Source organism: Alligator sinensis, unplaced genomic scaffold (genome assembly GCF_000455745.1).
Source record: "Alligator sinensis unplaced genomic scaffold, ASM45574v1 scaffold289_1, whole genome shotgun sequence".
NCBI classification, from domain to species: domain Eukaryota; kingdom Metazoa; phylum Chordata; order Crocodylia; family Alligatoridae; genus Alligator; species Alligator sinensis.
Genome location: NW_005841881.1, coordinates 3,868,695 through 3,893,271, shown reverse-complemented (window position 1 = coordinate 3,893,271; position 24,577 = coordinate 3,868,695). Strand labels below are relative to the sequence as shown.

The 24,577-nt window shown below is 41.7% G+C and overlaps 1 protein-coding gene across 1 annotated transcript in view; it reads right to left on the bottom strand.

The window, feature by feature from the left end:
• Nucleotides 1-22,097, bottom strand: part of LOC112549217 (centrosomal protein of 128 kDa-like) — a 52,012-nt gene extending 29,915 nt beyond the window's left edge. The window contains exons 1-2 of the mRNA XM_025196596.1: nt 22,046-22,097; nt 16,477-16,500 (exon numbers count right to left, since the gene is read on the bottom strand). Coding sequence (XP_025052381.1) covers nt 16,477-16,491 — 15 coding nt within the window. The 5' untranslated portion in view covers nt 16,492-16,500; nt 22,046-22,097. The remainder of the gene's footprint in view (nt 1-16,476; nt 16,501-22,045) is intronic.
• Between the last annotated feature and the right edge of the window lie 2,480 nt (nt 22,098-24,577).

Sequence of the window (24,577 nt, the reverse complement as noted above, 5' to 3'; positions counted from 1 at the left end):
TGTGGAATTGTTTTTATATCAGTAAAATCCCTGCATTTATTTTCTCAAATAGGGTCCCACTATACCTTTCTGCTTCATACTAAAATTGCCAGAGGTATCTATCACTCTGTAAATGTCTCCCTCCCAAAACCATCTACCATTGCTCCTCTACCTCAGTGAAAATGTACTCATTCATATTACATGCTTCATTTACAGTGGCCTTATGTTCATCAAAGCCTTGATTTTCCACTCCATTAATTTATGATGAGTTGCATGGTTTGCCTCCTTCTTCCCAGAGTAGTTTGTTGCCCTGGTTTGTATGTGGGTTTGAAAGGTTGAGGGATATCTGAAAGAGACTAGATTCTCATGAGCCATCTCTCTGCGAGCTTTCTTGAATGAAAAAATTAACTGTGTGAGAAACAAAACACTGAACTAAAACCCTAAGCATGCACATATGCCTTAATCTAACCCCATTTTCCTCTTCTTGTCTAACCCCCAACACCAAGAAAAGCACTCAAAATGGCATATTATTTATATAGAAAGCTAAAGTTGATGTGCATAGTCTTCATGGCAACTTGTGATCTGAGTTGCAGAAGGGTAACTCATAGGCTCCCCAAAGTACCTCATGTTGTGAGAAACAAACTATATCCCCATTCCGCAAAACCCCTGAAAAGCTTTGGGGAGGTGGTGAAAAGGCAAACAAACAAACAACACCTCCCCCCCATTAAGCCATAATGCAGGAAGGGGGCTACAATATGCAGTAAGTATAAAGAACGTGTTAAAGAAAGTGAGGGAAAGATGAAGGAAAGGCTTTTAGCTGACCCAGAGAAGTGGCACAATAATGGGTTTAATGATATGCACAGAAACCTCCTTAGTATGGATCAAGTGCCATATTTGTATCATTAATGACTGCACTCTTCTATATTAAAAGAGATGGGTTTAGTCACGCGGAACAAAATGCTAAAAAGGATGGTGGGAACACCTGACAGAGGGCAATTACGTACTGCTAATTATTTCCCAGAACCCAGAAAACTATGTGCCATAATGTATACAAGTAATCCCGAAGAGAGCAATCATGTCTGTCTGCTCGTTATTGAACAGGGAACAGAGGGTACAGTGCACTGATGGTACTGATAAGTGGAAAGAACACCAATTGTACTGACTGAAGCAGTATCCATGTTATTTTACTTAAAAGCACACTGTGAATGCTATTAATCATTTCTGTTTTTAAAATAAGGATTATTTACTTTGAAAGGGGTGTTCTATGTTCTCATAAAGAATGATAAAACAAATTACTCATTTTCCATGACTTCATATAAACACTTTGATGTTTAAAGTGCATGTGAACAGTTAATCCTCCTATACTGATGTATTCTTGATGATAGGCAGTTCTACTCTATCCTAAGGGACAGATCTAAATCAAAATCAGACACACTATTTTATTTTTAGTCTCAGAGCTACAGTGATAAACACAAAAATAAATCAATTCAAATTTTTATATATTCCCCTAAACTTTTTGGTTTTCTAGTTAACACATTGAAAACACACATAAACATATACCAGAAACAAAATGTTACTGACTACCACGTACAGTGCTACTTTCTTTTCTGAGATAGGTAAAAAAAACCAAACAGGCAGCCATCAGTAGAGTGAAAGTATCTTTTTAAAATTAGAGATGACTTAAGTATCAATTGGCTAATCCCTGCAGAATATCAATAAAAAGATTAAGCATATCTGTAATTTAAATTGACAGCAATGCATTTTAGGAGACAGTAACTTACAGTTAAAAAGAATCTGTTATGTTAAAGGTGACCCATGATGATTTTCTTGTAAATGAACTGAATGTAAAGTTGCATACTGAATACATAAATAGCAGGAGTTAGATGCATCCAACACATACATGATTTAAAAAATGTTTTTACTTCTCCCAGTTTTAAGACTTCAAAATGATGCACTACTAGTTTATATACCAAGCCAACATTAGGAAAATGGTATCTCAAATCTACCATGACCGTGGCATGATTTTAATTCACAATATAATGTGCCACGGAAATACAGCTTTACAGTGCTACTTAAGGTACTTGACCTCCAGTTGGCTGGCTCATGGTGCCATACAAATTCCATCATAGCTCAGACATGTGAGGTAAGTATAGACCATCAAAAAGCTGGAGGCTAAATCAATTCCATCTTCACAGTTTAGTCTAAGCTGTGTAGACTGAACCAATAAGCAAGTGAACATTCACTTTTGATTCTGGAAATGTAGCCACATGCCTACAGTGGTCCTGGTCAGTAGGAGGTGCTAGAACATGCCTCCCTGCTCAGCTGGAGCAGACAGCTTGGGCTAAGACTAGCCTGCTCACCCTATGAGTGGGAGTTTATGGGGGAGGTGCAAAGCATCCTGGGATGCTGGAGGATTGTGAGTTAACTTGAAACTGGAGAGGATCTGGGACAGAAGTTCACTAAATCACTTAAACCTAAAGGTATCTTAAATCAGGTTTCACCCATTTTGAAAGCGGTTTATATGCAATGAACTTCTGTTGTGTTACAGATTTGAACCAGTTTCCAATCACTTATACCAGTTTATGTGTAATTTCTGTCCCTAGCCATGGTGCCCTGGTGCTCTGTGAGTTTAGGGGGGAGCATAAAGTTTAAAAATCTGTTTTATATCATTAAACCCTAATTGTACTTCTTGCTCTTAATTTGGGGATTTCCATACACAATACCGTAGCTTGTTAAAAGGACAGATTACTTTTAGGAAAAAGAAAGAACAAGACCAAAAAAACAAACAACTCTCTACAGAAACTTATGGAGTTACACAACATTTGAGTTCAACTAGCTTTTGTCACAATAGATTGTTTTCACTGAGACTTAAACTACTAGGAATTTTTGTTAAGCAAAAACTGCATTCATACAAAGGAAAAACAATGTAGCTTTGTTAACATGGAAATCTGAATGGGAAAGAACTGCACATGCCAAAATAACTGAACTTTTAATCTTGACTCCAGATGTTTTAGCACAGGGTGGATCACATTTTAATTAAGAAACTGTCTCATGGACACTTCCTTTCCGATTTGCAACTGCATGAACCAGCTCTCTTCTCATTCATGAGCCCATACATCCCAGTGGTGACTTCAGGAATTGTTTACATGGAAAAAATAATATTAGGGAAGCATTTCATGCATTTTGAACTCTTTTAATACAAACTAGCAGCTGGAAATGAGGGGGAGGCAGCACTGTGCTGGCCAGCCAGCTCTCTATGAGTCATCATCTAGTGCTCTGAGGACCACTAGGGGTCTGTGGTCTATACTTTGGAAATCTCTGGTTTAACATTTCCTAGAGGCTTGACCTAACACAAGGACTTCTGGAAATAATTATGAGAGATCAAGGAAATATAATCCAGAGTAGCAGGGTGTGTGAAAGAAGCCTAATGCAGCTGGATACATACATTACAGTGTTGATATGGACTTTTTGGTTATTCATGTATGATAATCTTCATCTTTTCTAGGCTCTTATGAGATTAAATCCTTCACTTGTCATTAATATTGATGATTTTCACTTTAGCAGTATTTTATCAGGGGCTGTAAACCTTAAGGCTAGGGACAGACATTTAAAAAGCCCGAGCCTGAATTGATTCAATCTTTCCAGGTTAGACTAACCTGCAAAGCTTGATCTGATTTGGAGGTGGATATACATTCCCTTTTCATTCCAGAAACGCAGACACATGCCTGCAGTGGCTCAGGCTAGAAGCCGAGGGATGCTAGAGCAGCCCTTCCCTTCCCTTCCTCAGTACTGAGCTGGGGGCGGGGGGCATGGCCAGGCCCTGACAGGATGCTCTGATTAGCCCAGCAGGGAGATGATAACAGTGTTTTTCACCCCTAACTCAGTGTTTATTACCCCATTAAAAAAAAAGAGGGACATTACCAGCTACCTGTTGATTCTGCCTTTGTCACAGCATGGATGGGAGGCAGCATGTGGTCTGCTAGCTAATACACAGATACCTCTCAGCAAGGCAGAGGGGAGAATTTCTGCTTAGCAGGGAGTGGTGAGGGGGAGGGGGACAGCAGCCTGCAAGTGTCTGCCAGAGGTGCAGCCAGGGCGTAGAGGGGAGGGGCCAGCCCTGCTGTGGAGCAAAGAGCCCTGCCCAGCCCAGCGAGCATGCTGGGATGCTGGGGGACTCTGGTTTTAACTTAAACCAGCAAGGGGTCTGGGACAAACATTGCATAAACCGGGTTGACCCAAATTAGTTAAATCTGATACTACATTCAACCAGGTTTATTGCAAACCGGTTTCAGCCATTTTCAAACTGGTTTATGTGCACTGAACACCTGTTCTGTTACAGGTTTAAACCAGTTTCTGATCACTTAAACCACTTTGTGTGTAATGTCTGTCCCTAGCCTAATAGGCCCTCACTAGGTAGGAGGAAGGAAAGTACCGTTGTCCGCATCTCACAGATGACCATCAAGAGGGCAAGTCAGTTCCAAGGTTACCCAGCCAATTGGCATTAAAGAACAATGAAATCTGACTCAGCATTTCTCTCACTTGAACAATTTGGTACATTGTATTTGAAACAAGATAAAAATTATGCCTGCTTGTCATCATTTAATGCAGCAGGTGCTTGTAGATTCCTTTCAGTAGTGGAGTTGATCACAGAGTTAAACTTAACATATGTGGTACTACCATGAAGAAATTACCAGTATCAACACATTAGAAATTTTTTTGACCATCCCCTCATTTTAATGTGTTTTTTTAACTTTTAAAATCTTTTTGTAGTGTGGGAACAAAAAATAAGGCACTAAAACTAATATACAAAGAGCCTATTTGTAAATCGTATTGCAATCTTTGACTCCTTTGTGTGCCAATATGCAGAAAAAAAATGCTTGTTTGTTAAAAATAATGTTACTAAAGAAAATCCTATGAACTAAATTATAGGGCAACACCTTTGAGAACTATTGTAGATGTCTATCCTGTCTATGCTCAAAAACTGAGTCACTGGAAACCCACTGTGTATCAGCACTTCTGCTTAGTCTCTGAGAAATAACGGATGATATCTAGAAAAATTATAGCCCTTTACAATGGAGATTTGTACTCTGAATTCTTTTCCTTGGAGAGGAACCAGGAGCATTTCTATATATTAAAGTCATGCAGCAGGATTCAATCCCTTGCAATTTGTAGAACATGCTAGTATTATCTTCACAATATCAAAGGGCAGCTTTTTACCTGGAGAACACACTATGTTACTGATAGCATTCTGAGAGACTATAAAACATATTATCAAGCCAGGCAGTTAGACAAGCAAGATGACTACTTATCAGTAGCCAAATATGAAGCTGTCATTCTGACCTCCAAACATTGAGCAATTTAATAAAGTTTAACCCTTCTGCAAGCAGAGTTCCCTTCATCCTGTAACTTCTCTAACAAAAGAAGTTCAGCAATGCCTTTTAGTGCAAATATCTTTAAGCATGTTTTATCATCTGCACATTCAGGAACTATTTTTTTCAGATTACCCTGTAGTGCATATTTGTGTTCAAACTGTAAGCCAGAGAATACATACTTTTTACAGTCAAAATGTTAGCTGATGATCTTTCATTATTTTAAAATGGAATACAGAACATAGTGCGCACATGAAGATGCTTTGTAAAAAAAAAAAAAAAGAAATTTACCAATTTACTACTCCAAGGTATTGATGACAGATTTTTTAATTATTATGAATATTAGTGTTTAGTGACATTGGGCTGGAGGAAAAATATTGAGTACAAAACATTTAGTTTTGCAATTTGCATAAAACTGGTGCTACGGATTAGAACTCTTTTATAGGAGCCTTATTAATCTCTTGAGTTAACTCCATGATTCCTGATTTCATCTTCATTTTTTAATTCATGAATGTGAAATAAGTGGTAACTGGAGTAGCAGGTTATGGAAAGACACTGGAGGCAGAAGAGTGCTCCTAAACAACAACAAAAAGAGCAGCAAAATGCATGTGCAAAGAAAACCAGAGGTGCCTTAGTTAATAGCAAACTAAAGAACAAACAAGCAGGCTTATAGCAGTGGCTAGAAGATGGAGAACAAGATGGGTAGTAGCCAACTGAGAGAAGTAAACGGAGTAAGGAAGAAGCTGAAGAGGAAGGCAAGGGACTGAGGAAAGAGGCAAATGGAAACCCACCCTGAAAGGCAAACTAACTGTGAGCACTTCCAGGTAATGGAAGCTGCCCAACTACCTATGAGTTTCGGTGCCTGAGTGGGGGAAGGAAGCAGGACAGCTAGGGCAAGCTTCCTGATATCAGCTGGAGGAAGTGACATGCTGGTTATTTGATGAAAGGAACGGAAAGGGTGAGGCAGACAGGGTGGAGGATCTTAGAGTCTCCTTCCCCTCCCCCCAATCATTTTGTTTTAACATCAAAGGACTGCTGTACTCCAGAGGCACTATAAAATGCTTTGATGTGACAGCCGTTCTGGCATGATACTACAACAGCACACCAGAAAGGGAGGCAGTTGTTAACTCTCAGATTAAAGAGTTCCTAAACACTTGCTGATACAAAGAATTACAGCCAGGAAACAGCATAAGAGTTCACTGAAGAACTGCCTATTAATGACATACCAAGACTAAAATATTGTGAGGCCCCCTAAAGTGCATGGGTGGGGGGAAGTCACAGCATCCCTCTCCAGTGAACTGGCAGAATGTTCTGGGCATTGTATTACCACTAGTCCTGCTGTTGGAAGAGAGACTGAGCAGAAAATAGATACCACTTAACAGTTTTTGAGTTGGTGAGTCTATGCAGGCCATTAAACAATAAATTAAGTTACTGAACTTTATACAGTAATGATAATGACAGTAAATACAGACAATGATTTAAAACAAAATACAAACCCACTACAATATAAAAAGAAGTTCATATACGGAAAAACAACTTTACACAACATTCAGGGCCAGCCAGTGTCACTGGCATTTCAATAGAGTTACTATAGATTTACACAACTATTAGCAAAGAGCAGAACCAGTTCCTAATGGCAAGGGACAAAATTTCAGTGTCTTAATGTCAATGTTCTCTACTGAGGTGCCTGGCAGTAGCAGGCCATGTTACCTGTTAATGGAAATGTAATATGTAGGTCCAATGGGATAAATTAAGGATAGAATTAATATCAAATAAAATTTCCTGTTCTTTTCTGTAAGTCAGATTGACAGCATTAAGGCAACATAGGATCAAAACCCATGTCTTTTCAGTAAGACTGCTGCCTTATCAGGAACTGAATCACTTGACACACACACTTTTTACAGAACAATAGATTTAATTTTGCATTTTGATTTTGTGTATTCTTATAATAGGAAGGACAGCAGAGAGACTGCAGAAAAGATGTACAGATTGTCAGAAATATTTAGAGAAAAGTGGCTTAAAAACCAAAATCTGGAATAAGGAAATAAAAGTGAATTGCAGAGGTGGCTGAGAAGGCATAATACTAAAAGCAAGGAAAGAGAATACTCTTAACCAGGTATGGCTGTTCAAGTACTTGGGATCTACATTAAATGATCAGAGATCATTTCTATATAAGATGTTTCTTTGTGTGTTTAAATGTCTTATGTAAATCTCCTGCACAGTGTCCAGGTAACCATATAAACATTAAAATACAAGTGAGGGAAACACAATTATCATTTTTAAAAATTAAAAATACTGATTTTAGGGTTCATAAAAGATTCTGGATTGACAGCACTGGAAAATGAGCACTCTTTATTTTCAGAACAAGTGTGGTTTGTTCTACATGCTTTGTTGTACAACAGGGCTGTCCAACTTCCAAGTGGCAAGGAGCCACAAGCCCCATGGCTGCACCAGTGGGAGCTGCATGCCTCATGGGCCATGCCAGGGCAGGCCCCTGACCTCTCCCCACTTCCCACTGAACCACATGCCCCAGGCTCACCATCAGTCTCCATGCTGCCCCAATGGCCCCACCCCCAACACCACTTGGAGAGAGGGCAGAAAGCAACAGCTGGAGTAAGGGTAAGGCCAGAGACTCAAGGTGGTGTTGTTGCTGGAGCACGGGAGGAGCCAGGAACTACAATTTAACCCCTCATAGGCTGCCAGGTAGACAGGCCTGTTTACAAAAACACTAGCTTCCCTAATATGAGCCTGTTGATAGGTATTATCTGATCAACAGGGATCCTAGTTTTCTCTGATAAAAAAAATCCCTTATTTTCAGATTTTAAAAAGTAACCCAAAATTTACATTTTTCTGTGATTAAAATTTAGTGCCACTATGTATATATAAGAGCAAATTGCCCACCCGCGCCGCATCAGGTCCAGCCCCATTCCTCCCTTCCCCCTCCCCCTGTCACATTGGGCCCGGGGCTGCTCCCTCCCTTCCCCTCCCCCTGCCTCTTGGGGTGCCAGCCCACTCCACCCACCACCTCCAAGGACATGGCTGTGCCCTGCTGCCAGACAACCAATCAGAGTGTGAATAAAGCATTAGACAGACAAGCTAAGGCTTTATATACATACTAACCAACTGCCCATCAAGAATGAGAGGGGGGAAGTGGGCAGGATGGAGCCCTGTGCCCCCTTCCATCCAGGCCCACTCCCCACTTCCCTTCTGCTGCTTGGGGTCCGGGTCCGCTCCCCCGCTCCCTGCTGCAGCAGCGGGGGGAGGGGAGGAGTTGGCCTGGACTGGATGCAGGGGAGGACTGGGCCTGAGGGTGGGGAGAAGCTGGGCCGCTGTGGTGGTGGGAGGGGGAGCAGCAGGCCCAGGCCAACCTGGCAGCGACAGTGGGGACAGGAGGAGAGGGCTCAGGGTTGATGTGGGGGAGGGCGGGATCACCACCACCACTGGAAGCTGGCTTCTCCACTCCCACTTCGAGCCTGATCCACTCCCGCATCTTCCACGTTAGACCCAGGCCTGGGCCTGCTCCTCCCCTTCGCCCACCACCGCCGCTGCACCGGCCTGGGCCTGCTTCTAACCCCGCCCACTGTAGTGGGCCCACTCCTTCCCCCACCTCCCCTGTGCTGGGCCCACTGCGCATTACGGACAGACAGACAGACAGACATAGGCTTTTATTAAATAAATAAATAAATGCACACACGCACACACACATATATACTGGTGTTTCATTTTAGTCATGGAAAATGTGCATTTTGGGTTACTTTTTATAATCAGAATATTGGAGATTTTTTTTTAATCAGAAAAAAACAGGATCCCTGCTGATCAAGAGGGACCTTACCCATTCTTTCAGGGCCTCTGTTAAGATCAATCAAGGCATCCAAATATTGCCATTTATGTTAGTTTCAGAACTATTCACACCTGTGCATTTCTAGCTGGATGCACTCCTAGGATGATACATTTGATATTTAAACTCTATTATATCTCCTTTGTTCACTTCACAGATACCATGGTGTGGAGCCAGATTCTGTAAAGGGATAGCAACCAAAAAGCACAAAAAGGCAATTCACTGCTAAAGTGTAGTTCTAGCATGTTAATTAGAATCCAATGAACTGTAACAATGAAAATTGTTCACAGCTATACCAAGTCTATGTTCTTACTCAACTCAGATTTAAATAACCCACCGCTATTTATCATAGATGCCTCCATGGCTAGGGACAGACATTCAAAAAGCCTGATCATGATTTGATTCATTCTTTTTGCAGGTTAGTCAAAGCTGAGCAGCTTAAACTGATTAATAACTAGACTGTTAAATCAGGAAATACAGGCATGTGCCTGCAGTGGTTCAAGCCAGAAGCTGGGGGGCACTAGAGCATGCCTGCCAGCCACTGACAAAGGGGAGGGAAGAGAGAAGCCCTCCAAGGCTCTCACCCCTCCCTGCTGGAGCAGAGGGGATGTGGCCATGCACCAGCTGGGGCTAGCACAACACACAGGATGCCAGCCACCAGCCTGGGGGTGGGGTGGGGGGAGAATGGGGTGCTGCTGCCAGACTGAGAAGCGGGGATGGGAAAAAAGTCCTCTCTCTGAAGTAAGCATGTATTGAACACAGCACTTTGCAAAGCATACAACAGGGAACTAACACAAATCTTTGCCTAAGATAAGATACAGTCCAGCAAAACACAGCATATGCAAATTAGTCTAACTTAAAATGTACAGCAGGAAGACAAGAGAAAGCCTTTCATAAGTCTCACTAATCCTGAGGGCAGAGTATCTCCTTATAGCCAGGCATTCAGAAAGGTGTTTTTTAGGTTTTACAGGTTCTGCTTTATAATGTAAATGTAGATCTCTGCATTCTTTGGTCTGTAACTTCCAGCCAGAAGCTGTCTGCAACTTCCCTTAACTCCATCTCCAGCACATGTATGATGATTGTCAGGTCTTTGCCAACACTTCCCACCTCTCAGGCTGCTCCTGCAGGTCTTAGCTCTGGGCTCAGTGGCAGGTGTTGGATCAGCACACAGGGGACTAGCTTGCTTCTCTCCCCCCACTCCCAGATGCTGTGGAATTAATGCCCTCCCTGGCTGCAGGCAAGCTGGACAGAGGGAGGAATTAACTCAGCTCTGCCTGGCTGCAGAAAAGCCCTGGAGGTGCGGCTGGGGCTGGCAAACCCCAGGTGTAGTCTGCAGGGTTTGCCAGTGGGGAGGGAGGAGTGGAACAGTGGACGGAGGGAGGAATTTGCCTCAGAGGCTATGGCAGGCCAGCTTCTGGCCACGCCCCACCCCTGCTCTGGCTAAAGAGCAGAGGGGAGTGGCCAGCCCAGCTCTCTGGAGCAGAGCCCAGCCCAGAGAGCATGCTAGGATGCTGGGGGTCTCTGATTTAACTTAAACCAGCAAGAGGTTTGGGACAGACATTGCATAAATCAGTTTGACCCAAATCAGTTAAGTCTGATACTACATTCAACCAGGTTTATCTCAAACCAGTTTTAGCCATTTTCAAACTTGTGTATGTGCACTGAATGTCTGTTCTGTTACAGGTTTAAACCAGTTTCTTATCGCTTAAACCAGTTTATGTGTAACATCTCTCCCTAGTCCATGTGCATTTGTGAAGGTAATTTTTTTTTGCTGTCCCCCCCTCCTCACATGGAACATTTGCTGAGAACCTCAGGTAGTCCCATACAGCATGCTGTGACTTCATCAGCAGATCAATTTCCTACCATCACTGAAAATGTATGGAAGAAAAAAAGAATCTGCTCCCTTAAGCTCTGGAGAGTCCAACCTCCTTCCAAGCACTTTCCCTCACTCCTTGTTTGCATCCCTCTCCTCTGTTGCCCCTTATGTCCACTAATCTTCATCTTTTATGAGCCATGTGAATTTCTGCCTGTCCTTCCAGGTCTTCTTTTAAAAAGCCAGTTCCTTCCAAAAAGCCTTTTCTATGAGCACTCCACAAAATGTATTCTGTCTTGAGGCAAACCAACAATTGGGGTCTTTTATGTGTACCAAATATGTATTCTCAGCATCTGAATCAGGCTGCAAGTTTTTTGGAACAGAGACTGAGTCTTGTTTATACGGTTTAATTACTCAGAACATACTGATGACACATGATATAAAAATATACAAACCTGTGTGCACAGTGCCTTCCAGTAGGTGAGGCAAAGGGTTATACTGCCTTGCAGCTAATAAAGAATAAACTCACATGCACTTTAAATGGAAAGATTCAGATCTGCTTCTTGAACAAACCTGTGCAACTCTTTTGCTCTAATTATAGTCTTTTCTATGGCATGCAACACTATCCCAAGTGCTTCACATATTTTTTCTTCCCAAAACCCCTGTGAAGTGGGTCCTTATTCATAATACACTGGGGACTGAGCCAGAAATATTAAGATTGAAAGTATCAATTCATTTTGGGTGCCTAATTTGAACATGTAACCCCTGGCTTTTCAGAGTGCTTGTAAATAGTGGGCACCTATACAGGTGCAGGGAGGCTGCTCCGATGTGCTGTAATTACAGTGCTTTGGAGCAGACTTGATTAATCATGCTCCATCAGACTCCATGGTAATTACCATGCTCCATCAGACTCCAACGCAACGTGCATCAGCATCCCTGCACTGAAAAATGGTGACGGGGTACTTTAACTAAAGCTTGTTCAACAAGCTTTAGTTAAAGTGCCCCCACAGCCATTTTTCAGTGTGGGGACACTGATACACATGACACTTCAGGTGCTTTAATTAGAGTGGCTCATGGAGCTGCTCTAATTAAAGCGCCCCCCCCCCGAGCACACGTATAAACATCCATAGATATTCAAAGCAGGGCTCTTGTTGAGTTTAGTTGTAACTCCAACAGCTTGACATTTCTGTAAGTCAGGTCCCAGGGTCTCAAGTTGGGCATCCAGAAAATGAGAAGCAAAGAATTAGCTACAACCTGTGAAATGTTTACTTTAAGTGACTTACCTACTGTCACAACAGAATTCAGACTCACGTAAAATTCAACACTCCTAGGTAGCATTTAACTACTTTAACAATGCAAACCTACCTTTCCCATCTTGAACTTCAATACCCCATTTATTCCAGACCCTCCAACTTACACAAGCAGGGCTGGACTCTTTAGATCTACTAACCAGCTCACTGAACACTGAGCTAGTGGAAAAACTGATAACAATAGGTTATCATGCTCTATGTGGAGCAACACTAGAGATAAATGAGACATGCATGTTACCAGTGAGTTTTACAGCTATTTGCTGATAGCAGAGGAATGGGGAAATCCATGGATATTGGGTTCTATTGTAGGCTGTGAAGAAAACACATAAGGCATTTATACACATGCTCTGGGAGTGGGAGGGCACTTTCATTAGAGCAGCTCCAAGGCTTGTTCAGCGAGCTTTAGTTGAAGCACCACCTCCACCATTTTGAAGTGCAGAGATGCTGATACACAAGAAAGTGGAGGCTGCTGGAGTGCGGTAATCACCACGTACTGTAATTACAGTGCATTGGCTCAGCCTCACTGCTTGTGCATAGGTGCCCATACTCCTCCATCCATTTCCACCAAGCACAAACATTTTTGTTCTGTTACCTCTGGCCATCCTTTATCCCATTCCTTTCTCTCTCTCACCTGAGTCCTTTTTTCTTTATGTAACTTGTAGCAGTCTGCACTCCTCATGATTCTCATCCTACTACCCAAATATGTCCTTTTTTCACCTTTTTGGACTCTTGAAACTGAAGTTATAGGGACTCCGTATATTAGAGAAATTCATGTTATTATATTCTTGATTCTCTTGTGCTTCTGATACAGCAATCTGTGACATTTTGTCAGCTAGTTCCAGTTCTCCCTCATCTGCTCTTTCTTCAAGTGCCTCTAGTAGTCTTCCTTTCACTGCTGATGATCCCTATCCACACTGGTTTTCAATCTCCCCCCCTGGGTTCCTCATCCAATCTCAGAGGGCAGAAATAGAGGTCTTCAAACCAAAACAGCAGATATGCTTTATTGTGCAAAATTCACACTCCCCATTCTTCAGTATCAAGCAGGGACTGGAAGAGGGACAAGTTCTCCTTCCCTGTGTCCCTCGCTGCCACACACCTCCTTGCTGGGCCCATGCTGACCTGTCCAGGTATGGGGTAGTCTGGTTCCAGCAAGCAGGCATGGGACAAAGCAGGAGCCAGGGAGTTCCTGGCACTCAGTGCCTTCACACTGGATCCCAAGCCAACATATGCATCATGCAGAGGCACTAGTCAGCACAGGTCCTGGCCAGGGATGCCCCAGCTCCTATACCTCTGTGCTGCACCATGCCAGAACCAGCATTGGCCAAGTGCCTCTGAAATGGCACTATTTAAAGCTACCTTTTGTTGCAGCCATTGATGTGGTGTGGAGAAAGGGTAGTAATGGTCAACAAACAGACATCTATGCCACCATAAAAATTCTTATGGAGACACAAATGCTACATCAGATGATGTCTGTTTCTCTCCAGAGTCTGTCATTGTCTCCCTGGCTTCTTCTGTCAGGCACTGCCCAGCAAGACCAAGTCCCTACTCTAAATTCAGTTCCTTGGTAGCTCCAATTTCCCTCCCTCAACCTCTTATTCCCTTACCCAGTGGTTTTAAAGTCCCATTCTCCCAAATTTCTAATCCCAATCCCAGTCTTCTTGCTCAGCCACTCCCAGTCTCCCTTAACCTAATTTCCTTCTCTCTTGTCTACCCGTCTCCAGTCCTAGTGCACCCTCCCAACAGCTGTTTTTCTCTATGCAGTCTGGCCTCAACAGGGAGGTCACTGAGAACACAGGAGAACAGATCTTTGGCCTCAATTCTGGTGCCTTGAAAAAAAGTTATAACCAAAATTGCAGGGAAATACCTGCCCAGGCCTGGACTGCAGTATACTGGGTATGGACAGAATCGTTAAGTGATTTAGATGCAAAACTCTAGGGAATCTTTTCTCAGCATGAATGAACTGTGATTTTTAAAAGGCTTATAAACTGGAGAAATTTAATCAGATGTTCATTTGCCTTTTTGTGCTCTCATTCCTAACATGAATACCACCCCCTAACTAATTTCACATTCTTGCTTGAAGGCAGGGGAACACCACCACTTTTTAATAATGAGATTGCTGATTTTTTTTAATGCAGGAGAAAACTAGCTTTATCTTTGGAAAGGTCCTAACCATTTTTATAAAATAGTTAGCCTGAGCAGGCAAACAATGTGGAAAACATCAGCTCAAATAGTTACAGTTTGACAAAATTACAATAACTGATTATGGTTCTTACAATGGGAAATGCTCAACAATCTTAATAGACAGTGTTACCAGGTCAGGCTATAATAAATGTGCTTTTATGATGACAAATCTATTCTTGACACTGAATAATTGACTATAAAAGGAGCTACACAACTTCATTATATAGTATTAAAATACACGTATGTTTTATAGACTGTAAAACTACATTCCTAGAGTTAATTTTATTTACCCATCAAGTAAAACTGGACATCCGAAAGGAGTGGCCACCTATATCTTGTTCTTCTGCTTGTAAGATAGTCTTGAACAACCAGTGCCATTTCTGACCAAAATAACTAACACATCTTTTGGAGAAGGAATCTTACACTTCTTCTTCAGAACATACAATAGCTCAACCAACACCAAAAATCTTGAAATCTCTACTACATTAAGACACTGAACTATACATGTTGCACCTGTTGCTCCTTCTGAGGAGAAGATGATAGAACAAAAGAGAATGACAGCTGTTAGTCACTTTTCTTATTGTACTACTAGATATTATGTGGTATAAGGACTATATAAAATAGTGTACAACTACTTTAACTATGTTTTAAATTTTCCTAAAATTGAAGTAAAAATTAAAATCCTGAACTGAAGCTCATTTTGAAACAGACACACACACACACACACACATACTGCATTACATGTACTTGGCAATATACAACATTAAAACACTGTCAGATTTTGGTCCTTTCTAACTCATCAGGATCTCAAGGCTTGTCTGGGAAATGTCACAGGCCAAATTCTGGCAGATACTCCCATGCTCATTCTGCTATCCTAAATGCATTTTTTCAGTAACTTTATCTAGCAAGACACAAGAAATTTTAATTGCTTGTAAAAAGGTCCTAATGTACACTTACATGTAAGAAAAACTAACAATTTCAATAAATTGTAGGTTTTGTCTAATTAACCCATACAAAGCTCTGACCTTTAAAATATATGAAACTTTACCAATAAACATTTTAATATTAAAAGACTTTGTGTGTCAACTTAATACAGTTTCTATTATTTGATTCATCTTTGTCATTTGTGAACAGTAACTTCCTGGAGGTTTAGTTTACTGTTTAGAAAATTGCTTTCACACATCCTAGACATTTCTACTTTGAAAAAAAAAAAAAAAAAGCTTTATGAAAGTCTAAACAAGAGTTGGGACCAAGGTTCCCTCTAAGGTGCGCGCATGCACGGCTGCACACAACTGGAAGAGTGGCCATGCACAGCCTTTTCAAGGCCATGCATCAGGAGAGTGAGGGGCGGGAGCCTGGCGTGGGCTCCGCCAGCTCTGGGGAAGTGCTCTGCTCCCCCACAACAGGGCCGGGGAGTGGAGCACTTCCCTGGAGCTGGCAGAGCCTGCGCCAGAGGAGCCGCTGCCCACCCCAAGTGAGGCTCCACTGGCTCTGGGACACTGTGGGACACGCCCTGCAAGGCCATGAAGGGGAGCAGAGGAGTGTCCTGGAGCTGGTGGAGCCTCACTTGGGGCAGGCAGCAGCTCCTCCCCGAGGTGAGGCAAGGCAGGGATGGCAGCTGGCTCTGGCTCCGCAGGCTCCAGGGAAGTGCTCCATTCCCCGGCTCTGATGTGGGGGAGTGGAGCACTTCCCCGGAGCTGGAGAAGCCTGCGCCAGCCCCTGGCCCCCAGCCTAGGCTCCAGCCTCTGGCCCCAGCCCCACCGTCAGCCCCTAAGCTCCAGCCTCTGGCCCCAGCCCCCAGCCTCTGGCCCTGCCCTCAGCCTCTGGCCCCCTGGCTCCAGCCTCCAGCCCTCAGCCCCAGCCTCCAGCTCCTGGCCCCCTTCGGTAAGTGTACCACACCAGACTGAGGCGGCGGGCTCACAGACCACTACTCCTTAGAAGGAACATTGGTTGGGACCCATAAGAAAAAGAGTAAAACAAACTTACTGTTTCTAGGGCCATTACACGATCCTGCAAATAAAACAGAACATATAATTAGAAGGTAAGGAGAACAAATAAAACATATGTTGAATGTGATGAAAAGATATCATTTTGTTTTTACTGATATAAGAAGTTAGGATCTTCTGTACAAAACGTTATTATGATATAATGTAGCAATATAGCAATACTATATAATACTATACAAGCCTATTTAGTCCAGTATCCATCTCATTTCTTACACTTACTTCAACGGAAGGTGCTAGAAGACTTGGAAGAATGTATACGGAAGGAAAGTTTCTTCCTTCCTGCCATCAGAAGCCAACTTAGGACTTAAAACAGGACAGTTAGTACTGCTTTGAAAACTTATTTACTGTTATTATTTTGAGTATTTTTTTAACCACTCCCTTTGTGAACCTGCTAAGCTCATGGTCTCGGCGATGTCTTGCAGCAATGAGCTCTGATATCTAATTGTGTTTTGAAAAGTATTTCATTTCATCAGCTTTAAATTTGTCCACTTCCATTTCTATTAAATGCTCCCTTACCTTTCTTGTATAGGATTATAATCAGATATTTATCAGGTCCTCTTATTTGTCTCCTCTTAATTTAAATTTTCCAATTTTTTTCAAATTATTCATATGAGAATGTCTCCATGTTTCTCCTCATTTTCATTGTTTATAAAGGTTAAGCCAAACCAAATATAATATTTCAAAGGAGTACTGGTTTTACTAAGGAATCAATTTGGATTGATTTTAATAAAAAACATTATTATATTTTCAGTATTGCTTCTTCTCTCTCATGAATCCTGACATTTTGTTTGTTTTTTGATCAATGCTGAATGCTAAACAGAAGGCTTCATTGCCTGTGATGTGACAGTTTTCAAGAGTTCATCATTTTTGCATCTACTCAAGCTGTGGTTTACAAAGCTAAAAAAGAAAATTATGTAAGCTAGCCAGAAGAGTAGAATTAAAGAATGACTATCAACATTTTAGTAGGGATAAAAACAAAACCTAACACACACAAAAGGAAGACTCAAAATATTTGTCAAGTATTTGTCAATAATCAAGTAAAGGCATGCAATTGAAAAGAGAGAAAAAAAATTAGTATGCATTCCCATGTAAACCACCTGTAAATAGTGTCCCATTCTTTCCCCCTCCTTGTGTATGCTATTCTGATTTACAATGGCATACAGAGGTACAACTAGTCAAAACTGTGCCTTCTTTGGTGGTTGTGCATGGTGCAGAGGCAGCAGCTGGAGCCTAGCATTTGCGGGAGGATGTCACCTCTCTTTTTGTCACTGACAAGTGTGTCAACCAGCCAAATAAAACACTCTGGCAAAAAAAAATGTGATGTCTCCCCCTTCCCTGAATATCAACAAACCTTCAGCTGTGTGCTGCCACTGCTGCTCTGCCCTTCCAGCTGTCAGAGCTGGAGCCACTGCAGGAAAGGCAGAGGAGAAGATAGGGGGTAATGCTGCACTCCCTTAGCTCCATTCTGGTGACCTCACACCAGCCAGGCAGTGCTTGGGGCTTACATCCTGTTTGCCTACCCCACCATTATACTACTGATTACATATATATTTTTTAATCATCATGCCACCTTTATTTAGAAGGATGTGGAGAGAACAGGATTTGCTGGTAAAGCTATAATGAGTGATTACCTGAGTTTCCTTTTGCCAGTGTAGTTTATGCAAGTTCCCCAAATGAAACACATTATACTGGCAAAAGGGATCTTTTGTTCTTTTGCCAAGAACATACTTCTTTCTTTTCAGAAGCTATGGGGAGTGAAACATCACCTATAGCTAACCCTTTCTTGCCAGCCCATGCACATGCCTGGTTTTTAAAAAAATTACTCTTTCCTCTGGTACCTGTTGATACATGTAGAACATGTGACTCCAGATTCACAGCTGGAAAGATTTTATATGGTACTTACTATCTCAGAATAGAGTTTGGGGCCTGCCAAAACTGCATGGCAGAAACTGGGTAACATATTGTCACTTCTAGTTGCTTGGGGCCTGGTGCCCAGTTTTTCTACAATAGATACATATTTCTGAAAAGCAGAACATTGTTTTCAATACACACATATGCACATACACTGTACAAGGCAAAAATAAAACTGCTTAGCTTGCTTGTGATTATGTGGTCTCAGAAGATAGATCATAAAAAGGGAGAAAGAGTGGTGTTAGGAATTGCAAAATTTGTAATTATTTTATTAGTATGTCACATTTTAGCACTTTATTTTATTGAAATGGCCTTTTCATAGCTAAGACAGTTATCAGCTGCTATCTATAAAAACCAGGTCAGCAGATTTGTTCCAGGTGTGGGGTAGTACGGTTAGTCCTGCTAATTTGAATACACCATTTGTGAAAAAAAAAAATCTGTGGATTCTCCAGGTAAACTCCAGGAACTCTTTGACACCCTGAAAGCAACGCAAGTTCTTGAGAAATAATTGCTCAATCTTTTCTTATCTCCTTGTGTTATGAGCAATATCATTCCCTAAGACACAAGAGTTGTTGGAAGCACCATATGCAACATTTTAGATTCAGAAACCATGACTTTCCTGACCGGTGAAGACCCATGGTGATGCTGATCTTCACCATATCTGCCCTTTAATTAAAGGTGCCTGCTGGCTATTTGTTATTTTGGTTTGCAAACTAGGAGTCCAGCTATATTAACACACACGTAAAACCAGGAGACTGTCGCCATTCCCTTTACATATGGACCTTGCAAACATCACTCATGTTTTTAGTCACCTGGAGATAATGTTACTGTGATACATTCTACATAAAGCTTCAGAACTATTTGGAAAGTGAAACTGTGGTAGCTTGAATATTAAGTGGAGATCCTACTCTGCATTAGACAATCGCTGTATTACATCTTATACAATTTGCCAACTTTCTTTAGCACATCTTACCAGCAGTCAAACTGAGATTGTAACCTTCTTGCACATGCATACAAAGCTAACTGAGCCACCTTTGAGAAGCGTATCTTTTCAGGTATGCATAGTATGAGGCAGTGTCTCACAAGAGCCATTCTAATCTTTATCAGATTATCTTTCTCCAAAAAATTCTAGTGTTTATTGATGAAAAGCTAAAAATAATGTGTCCCATTTTACAATATCTTTAAGATAATAAAGTGGAGATCAGGATTTCCAAACAGCAGGTGTCACATCCCCCATTGGCTGCATCCCCCATGGGTTGCAGTAACACAAGCCATGGGCTCCATGGACCACGCACGGTGTGACCCTCACATTGTACTGTGCATTGAGGTACCTTGTCCCCAACCCTCAGCTCCCCAGTTGTACCACGCCATGAAGGCATGTCAGAAAATGGGCCCCACAAGCTGTGCCACAACACACAGGCCCCTAGGGCAAGGGCAGGAGATGGAAACCAGAGGAAGGAGGAGCCCAGAGACCCTGGCTGCTGCTGCAGCTAGAGAAATGGGAGGAATGTGGCACGCAGCCCATAAGCCACCAGTTAGACACACCTAGTTTAGACAATGACATTAGGATAAAATAATACTACTACAACAGTCCAAGGGGCAGAGTTAAGTCTGTGGAGCTGTGCTGGAATATTTATGTATTACTAGCTAAAAATAAAATATTGATTATCTAGACAGCCTAGTATTTATGACGTCCCTAGCTACTTACTTGGTTGGGTTTTGTAAATGATGGAATAGGATGACCATGTCATCATGAGTTTTGAAACAGTTGTTTGGGATGTTTTTGGAATTTTAAGTGTATGTGGTATCTGAAGAGTTCTTTTGTCGGTATTATTGGGAGTTTCATGCCCTGTTTATCCGGTGGAAAAAAATCTGTACCTTATGACTTTTTACAGCTCAAACCAAAACTCCACAAAACAAGGCACCCTAAGAGAAAGTCCCATTAGATGACCATGAACATTTATTTGAGATGATCTTCTTGGAAAAGAAAAATATTTGTAACCTGAAAATGACCCCTAGCTTTCAAAATGTGTTGTGGGATTTTCCCTTGATATGACCTACTACTAGTACACTGATAACATATGCAATGGAATATTTGTTTCCAGATTGTTTCTCTTCTGGGACTGTCCTTTCGTCAAGTATACAATAAATGAGCTGCAACTATCTTCCAACAAGTTCTGAAGGCAGATCTAACTCAGCCATGGGGGCTCTAGTGTTTGGCTAGTTCCCCTTACACCTGTGACATATGGAAATACTTAACTCTTAAAGTGGGTTTAGAATAACTTACAAACACCACCACCTTATTTAACTTCATTATCTATATACAGAAAGCCTAACAAGGCTATTTGTATACACATGCATGCATGAGTTCCGGAGAATTCAATGAGGTGGAGGAGACATGAGACGAGAGGAAGTCCTCAATCCCAGAAAGGAAATTTTTAAGTAGCAAATATAGTTTTGTTTATGATTGGTCTGTCAATCTCAGGAGGTAGAGAACAGCAAAGAATGCTTAACACACACAGACAAAAAAATGTTTCTCCTAGAGAGAAATTCAAACATAGTGCTGTCGGGTACCCTTGAGAATAGGATAGATCATCTTTACCTAGGTCCTAAGTGCTGAAAGGTTCTAACCCCCTGTAACATATACAGCCATTTAGAGGACTTCTGGGTCCCTTTTATTCCTTAAATGAGGAGGATATACATGCTGACCCAAATCTGTTTCCATGACAAGATAACACATAAGATATACACAGAAGGGGCTTAGCTGGGTAGTCCCATCAGCTAAAAGAGTCCCTGATATTTTGGCCCCCAATGGGGCAATGTTGTATTAGCCTATTAAAATCTCTAATAAAGCTTAAGCAGCTGGGATAATAATACACAAAGGAAGCACACTAAACAGCTATTTTGTTTATACTTCTAAAGGCAAAGAACCTACTGCAAAGGCAGAAAAGCCATGGTCAAATCCTAAATACAGCTAGAAACTTCTGATCTGTCTTCAGTGTTTGTAGGACACTGGGAGGGGGGGGGGTTTGTATGTGTTGATAAAAAAAAAGTAGTATCTTTTAGGTTAGAATGCTAAGTGATCACTGACTGTAATCACCATATCCTAGCTTTCCAAGCTTTAAAGCACCCCATGTGTTTCACCATACCATTCCCAAGATATGTTGCATTTGGTTGTATGCTCTACTACGTATAGCTTGTCATATAGTTAGAGGAAGCTGTATACAACTTTTAATATGCTTTCTTCTGTATGTATCCATTACAGTTTTAGAGTGCTAGAATGGGGGCCCATAAAGTCTGTTCCCTAGCACTTTTAATGAGAAATAATATGCAAGTTATTGACTCACATCAATCTAAAAATAATTCCTACCATTTTATGAATCAGGACAGACGCTCAGTGCTCTGCCCTTTGTTCCAGTTGTGCCCAGTCATGTATATGTGCACTGAAAGCAAGGTACAAAAAGCTTTCTTCCATCTTGTGTCCACAAGCCATGTAATGAAGCAATACTTTTACTTTCCGGAGACACAGGTTGCTTCAGCTCATGTTGTCTTTGCCACAAGTCAATTCAAAGCAGGTGGCAAAGGCTTGGGATCATATTTGCTAAGACCAAAGGTGGTCCTAGCAGCGATGTGCTTACCTTGGTGAGATGCAGTAGGGTTGGAGTGGTGTTGTAGCTGTAATAATCCAGGAAATGTTTCAGAGGCAAGAGTTTTTTGTGATATTTATTGGACCAACCATATAGCTGGAAAAGATGGTGGGCAAGTTTCTGGGCACAAAGCACCTTCCTCAGATCGGAAAAGTAGCAGGCAGGCTAAGATAAATAGCAGGGGGAAAAAACAATGTTCAACTGTGTATAAATGAAAGCAGTCACTTGAAGAATGAAGGATGGCCGTGAAGTAGAAGCAGGGTGAGGCAAATCAGAAGCAGCTTAAAAAACAAGGGAAATGCAGTTGAATAGAATGCAGTTGAACCTAATCACATAGAAGAACAAAACCATTCAAAAAGGAAGAATCATTTTTACCTGTAAAATACTGAGAGGTTAGTAGAGATAGCAGGGCCAGTCCAACCGTTAGGCAAACTAGGTGGGTCACCTCGGGCCTCAAAATTGGGTGGGGCGCCAAAATTATATGCAGAACAAAATAGCAGGAACATCATTCTAAATAACAGACCTGGCCAGCTACGGCTCCACCTTGGTCTAAGACCTTTAGTTTGGTAAGGGGAGAAAGAGCTCTGAAAAGATCTCAGAGAAAACACCACTAGAATTGCGACTGCTACCTTTTCAACTCTCAAGAGGATTTATGACAAGAGCATACCGCTGGCAACATCATCCTAAAAAATGAATGCCTACTCCTATGTCATCTTACACTTTATGACACTGATTTCTTACACCTTCCTTCTCCCTTCCAACCACTCTTTGAAATCTAAAGTACCCTATATTTCATCAGCTGTCTTTAAGATTTTGTCAAGAGTAAGACAACCAAAACAGGTTAGGGTTAATGAAAAGTGTGAAACAATCAAAAAAAATTGTTTTTATTGTTTTATTGTTCATTTTTAATATTAAATAAGTACATGTAAAAGTTCATTCTAGACTTCTTATTTTCCTCTATATTGGAAGTGGTGGAGGCCCGAGGTACACAGTTCACCTAGGGTGCCAATTACCCTTGGACCGGCCCTGAGAGAAAGCAGTTAGATTATAAGGACTCATAAAGCCATTATCCAGATTTAGCCCATTTTTTTTAAATGTCCAGCAAGGTTATGAATTGTTGTGTCTATGCCAGTCTTTTGAAGGTGTTTTTCAGATTTCCCTGGAGTAAGGATCTCCTGTTGAGGATTCCATCTCCTGTTGTTGTCATGAGGTTTCAAACTACAGAAGACAGAAGACTCTTCCTTCGTTTGGGGCAGTCCTGGGTGATAATCTCCCACAATTTGACACTTATGTTGCATTTTTTAAAGTTGGTTTTGGGGGATGTCTCTGAAGCATCTCTGCCCTCCTCTTGGGTGTATGCCTTGGCCAAGCTGGGGGAATAAACGTTTCTTTGGTAGCCTGGAACTGGACATCCAGATAACATGGCTAGCCCAACAGAATTGATGTCAGATGGTCATTGCCTCAATACTCATGGTGTTTGCTTATTTAACATTGGTGCATACATCTTCTCACTAGATTCGGACAATCTTCCGCAGGCAGTATTGATGGTACTTCTCTAACAACCTCAGATGTCTCCTATATGCTGTCCACATCTTAGTTCCATACAGAAAGGTGGGGATCATGACTGCTTGATAAACCATGAGCTTGGTTTCAGATCTGATGTTGCAATCTTTGAACACCCATTTCTTCAGGCATCCAAAGGCTGAAGTTACATATCTGAGGCGATGTTGGATTTCTTTGTTGATGTCAGCCTTCTGCGAGAGATGGCTTCCAAGGTATGGGAAATACTTAACATTCTCCAGTGTCTCACCATGGATCTGGATTACTAGAGCTGGGGACTGTTTGTTATGAGTTTGTTGGTGGAGGACCTTAGTCTTTTGAATGTTAAGCATCAATTCCATTTTCTTGTATGCCTAGGTAAAGGCATTGCCAATTGCCTGAAGGCTTGCTTCTGAGTGAGCACACGCTACAGCATCATCAGTGTACTGGAGCTCAATGATTGAGGTTGGGGTGGTCTTGGTTCTGGCTTGGGGTTGGCTGAGGTTAAACAGCTTACCATCCTTTTGGTAGTTTAGCTTTACCCTGCTGGAAGCTTGTTGTTGGTCAGATGTAGCATCACATCAAGGAATATTGAGAAGAGTGTTGGAGCAATGATGCAGTCTTGCTTAACTCCCATTTTTACTTCAAAGGGATCTGTGATAGATCCATTACTGAGAACCACTGCTCATACACCATCATGGAGCAGGCAGAGAATGGTGACAAATTTTGCTGGGCATCCATACTTCAGAAAGATCCTCTACAACACTTCTCAGCTGGTAGAGTCAAAAACTTTCGTGAGGTCAAAAAAGGCTTATATAGAGAGAGGCCTGTGTTGTATCACTGAACATGTATACAATATACCAGATTCAGTGATAGATCTATGTAGGATCCATGAGTCTGATGGTTTTGTTGTGGTCACAGTGGAGATATGACAACAGGTTTTTTGCATGTATTGCTGAGGCAGTATAGTGACCTACTTGGTGG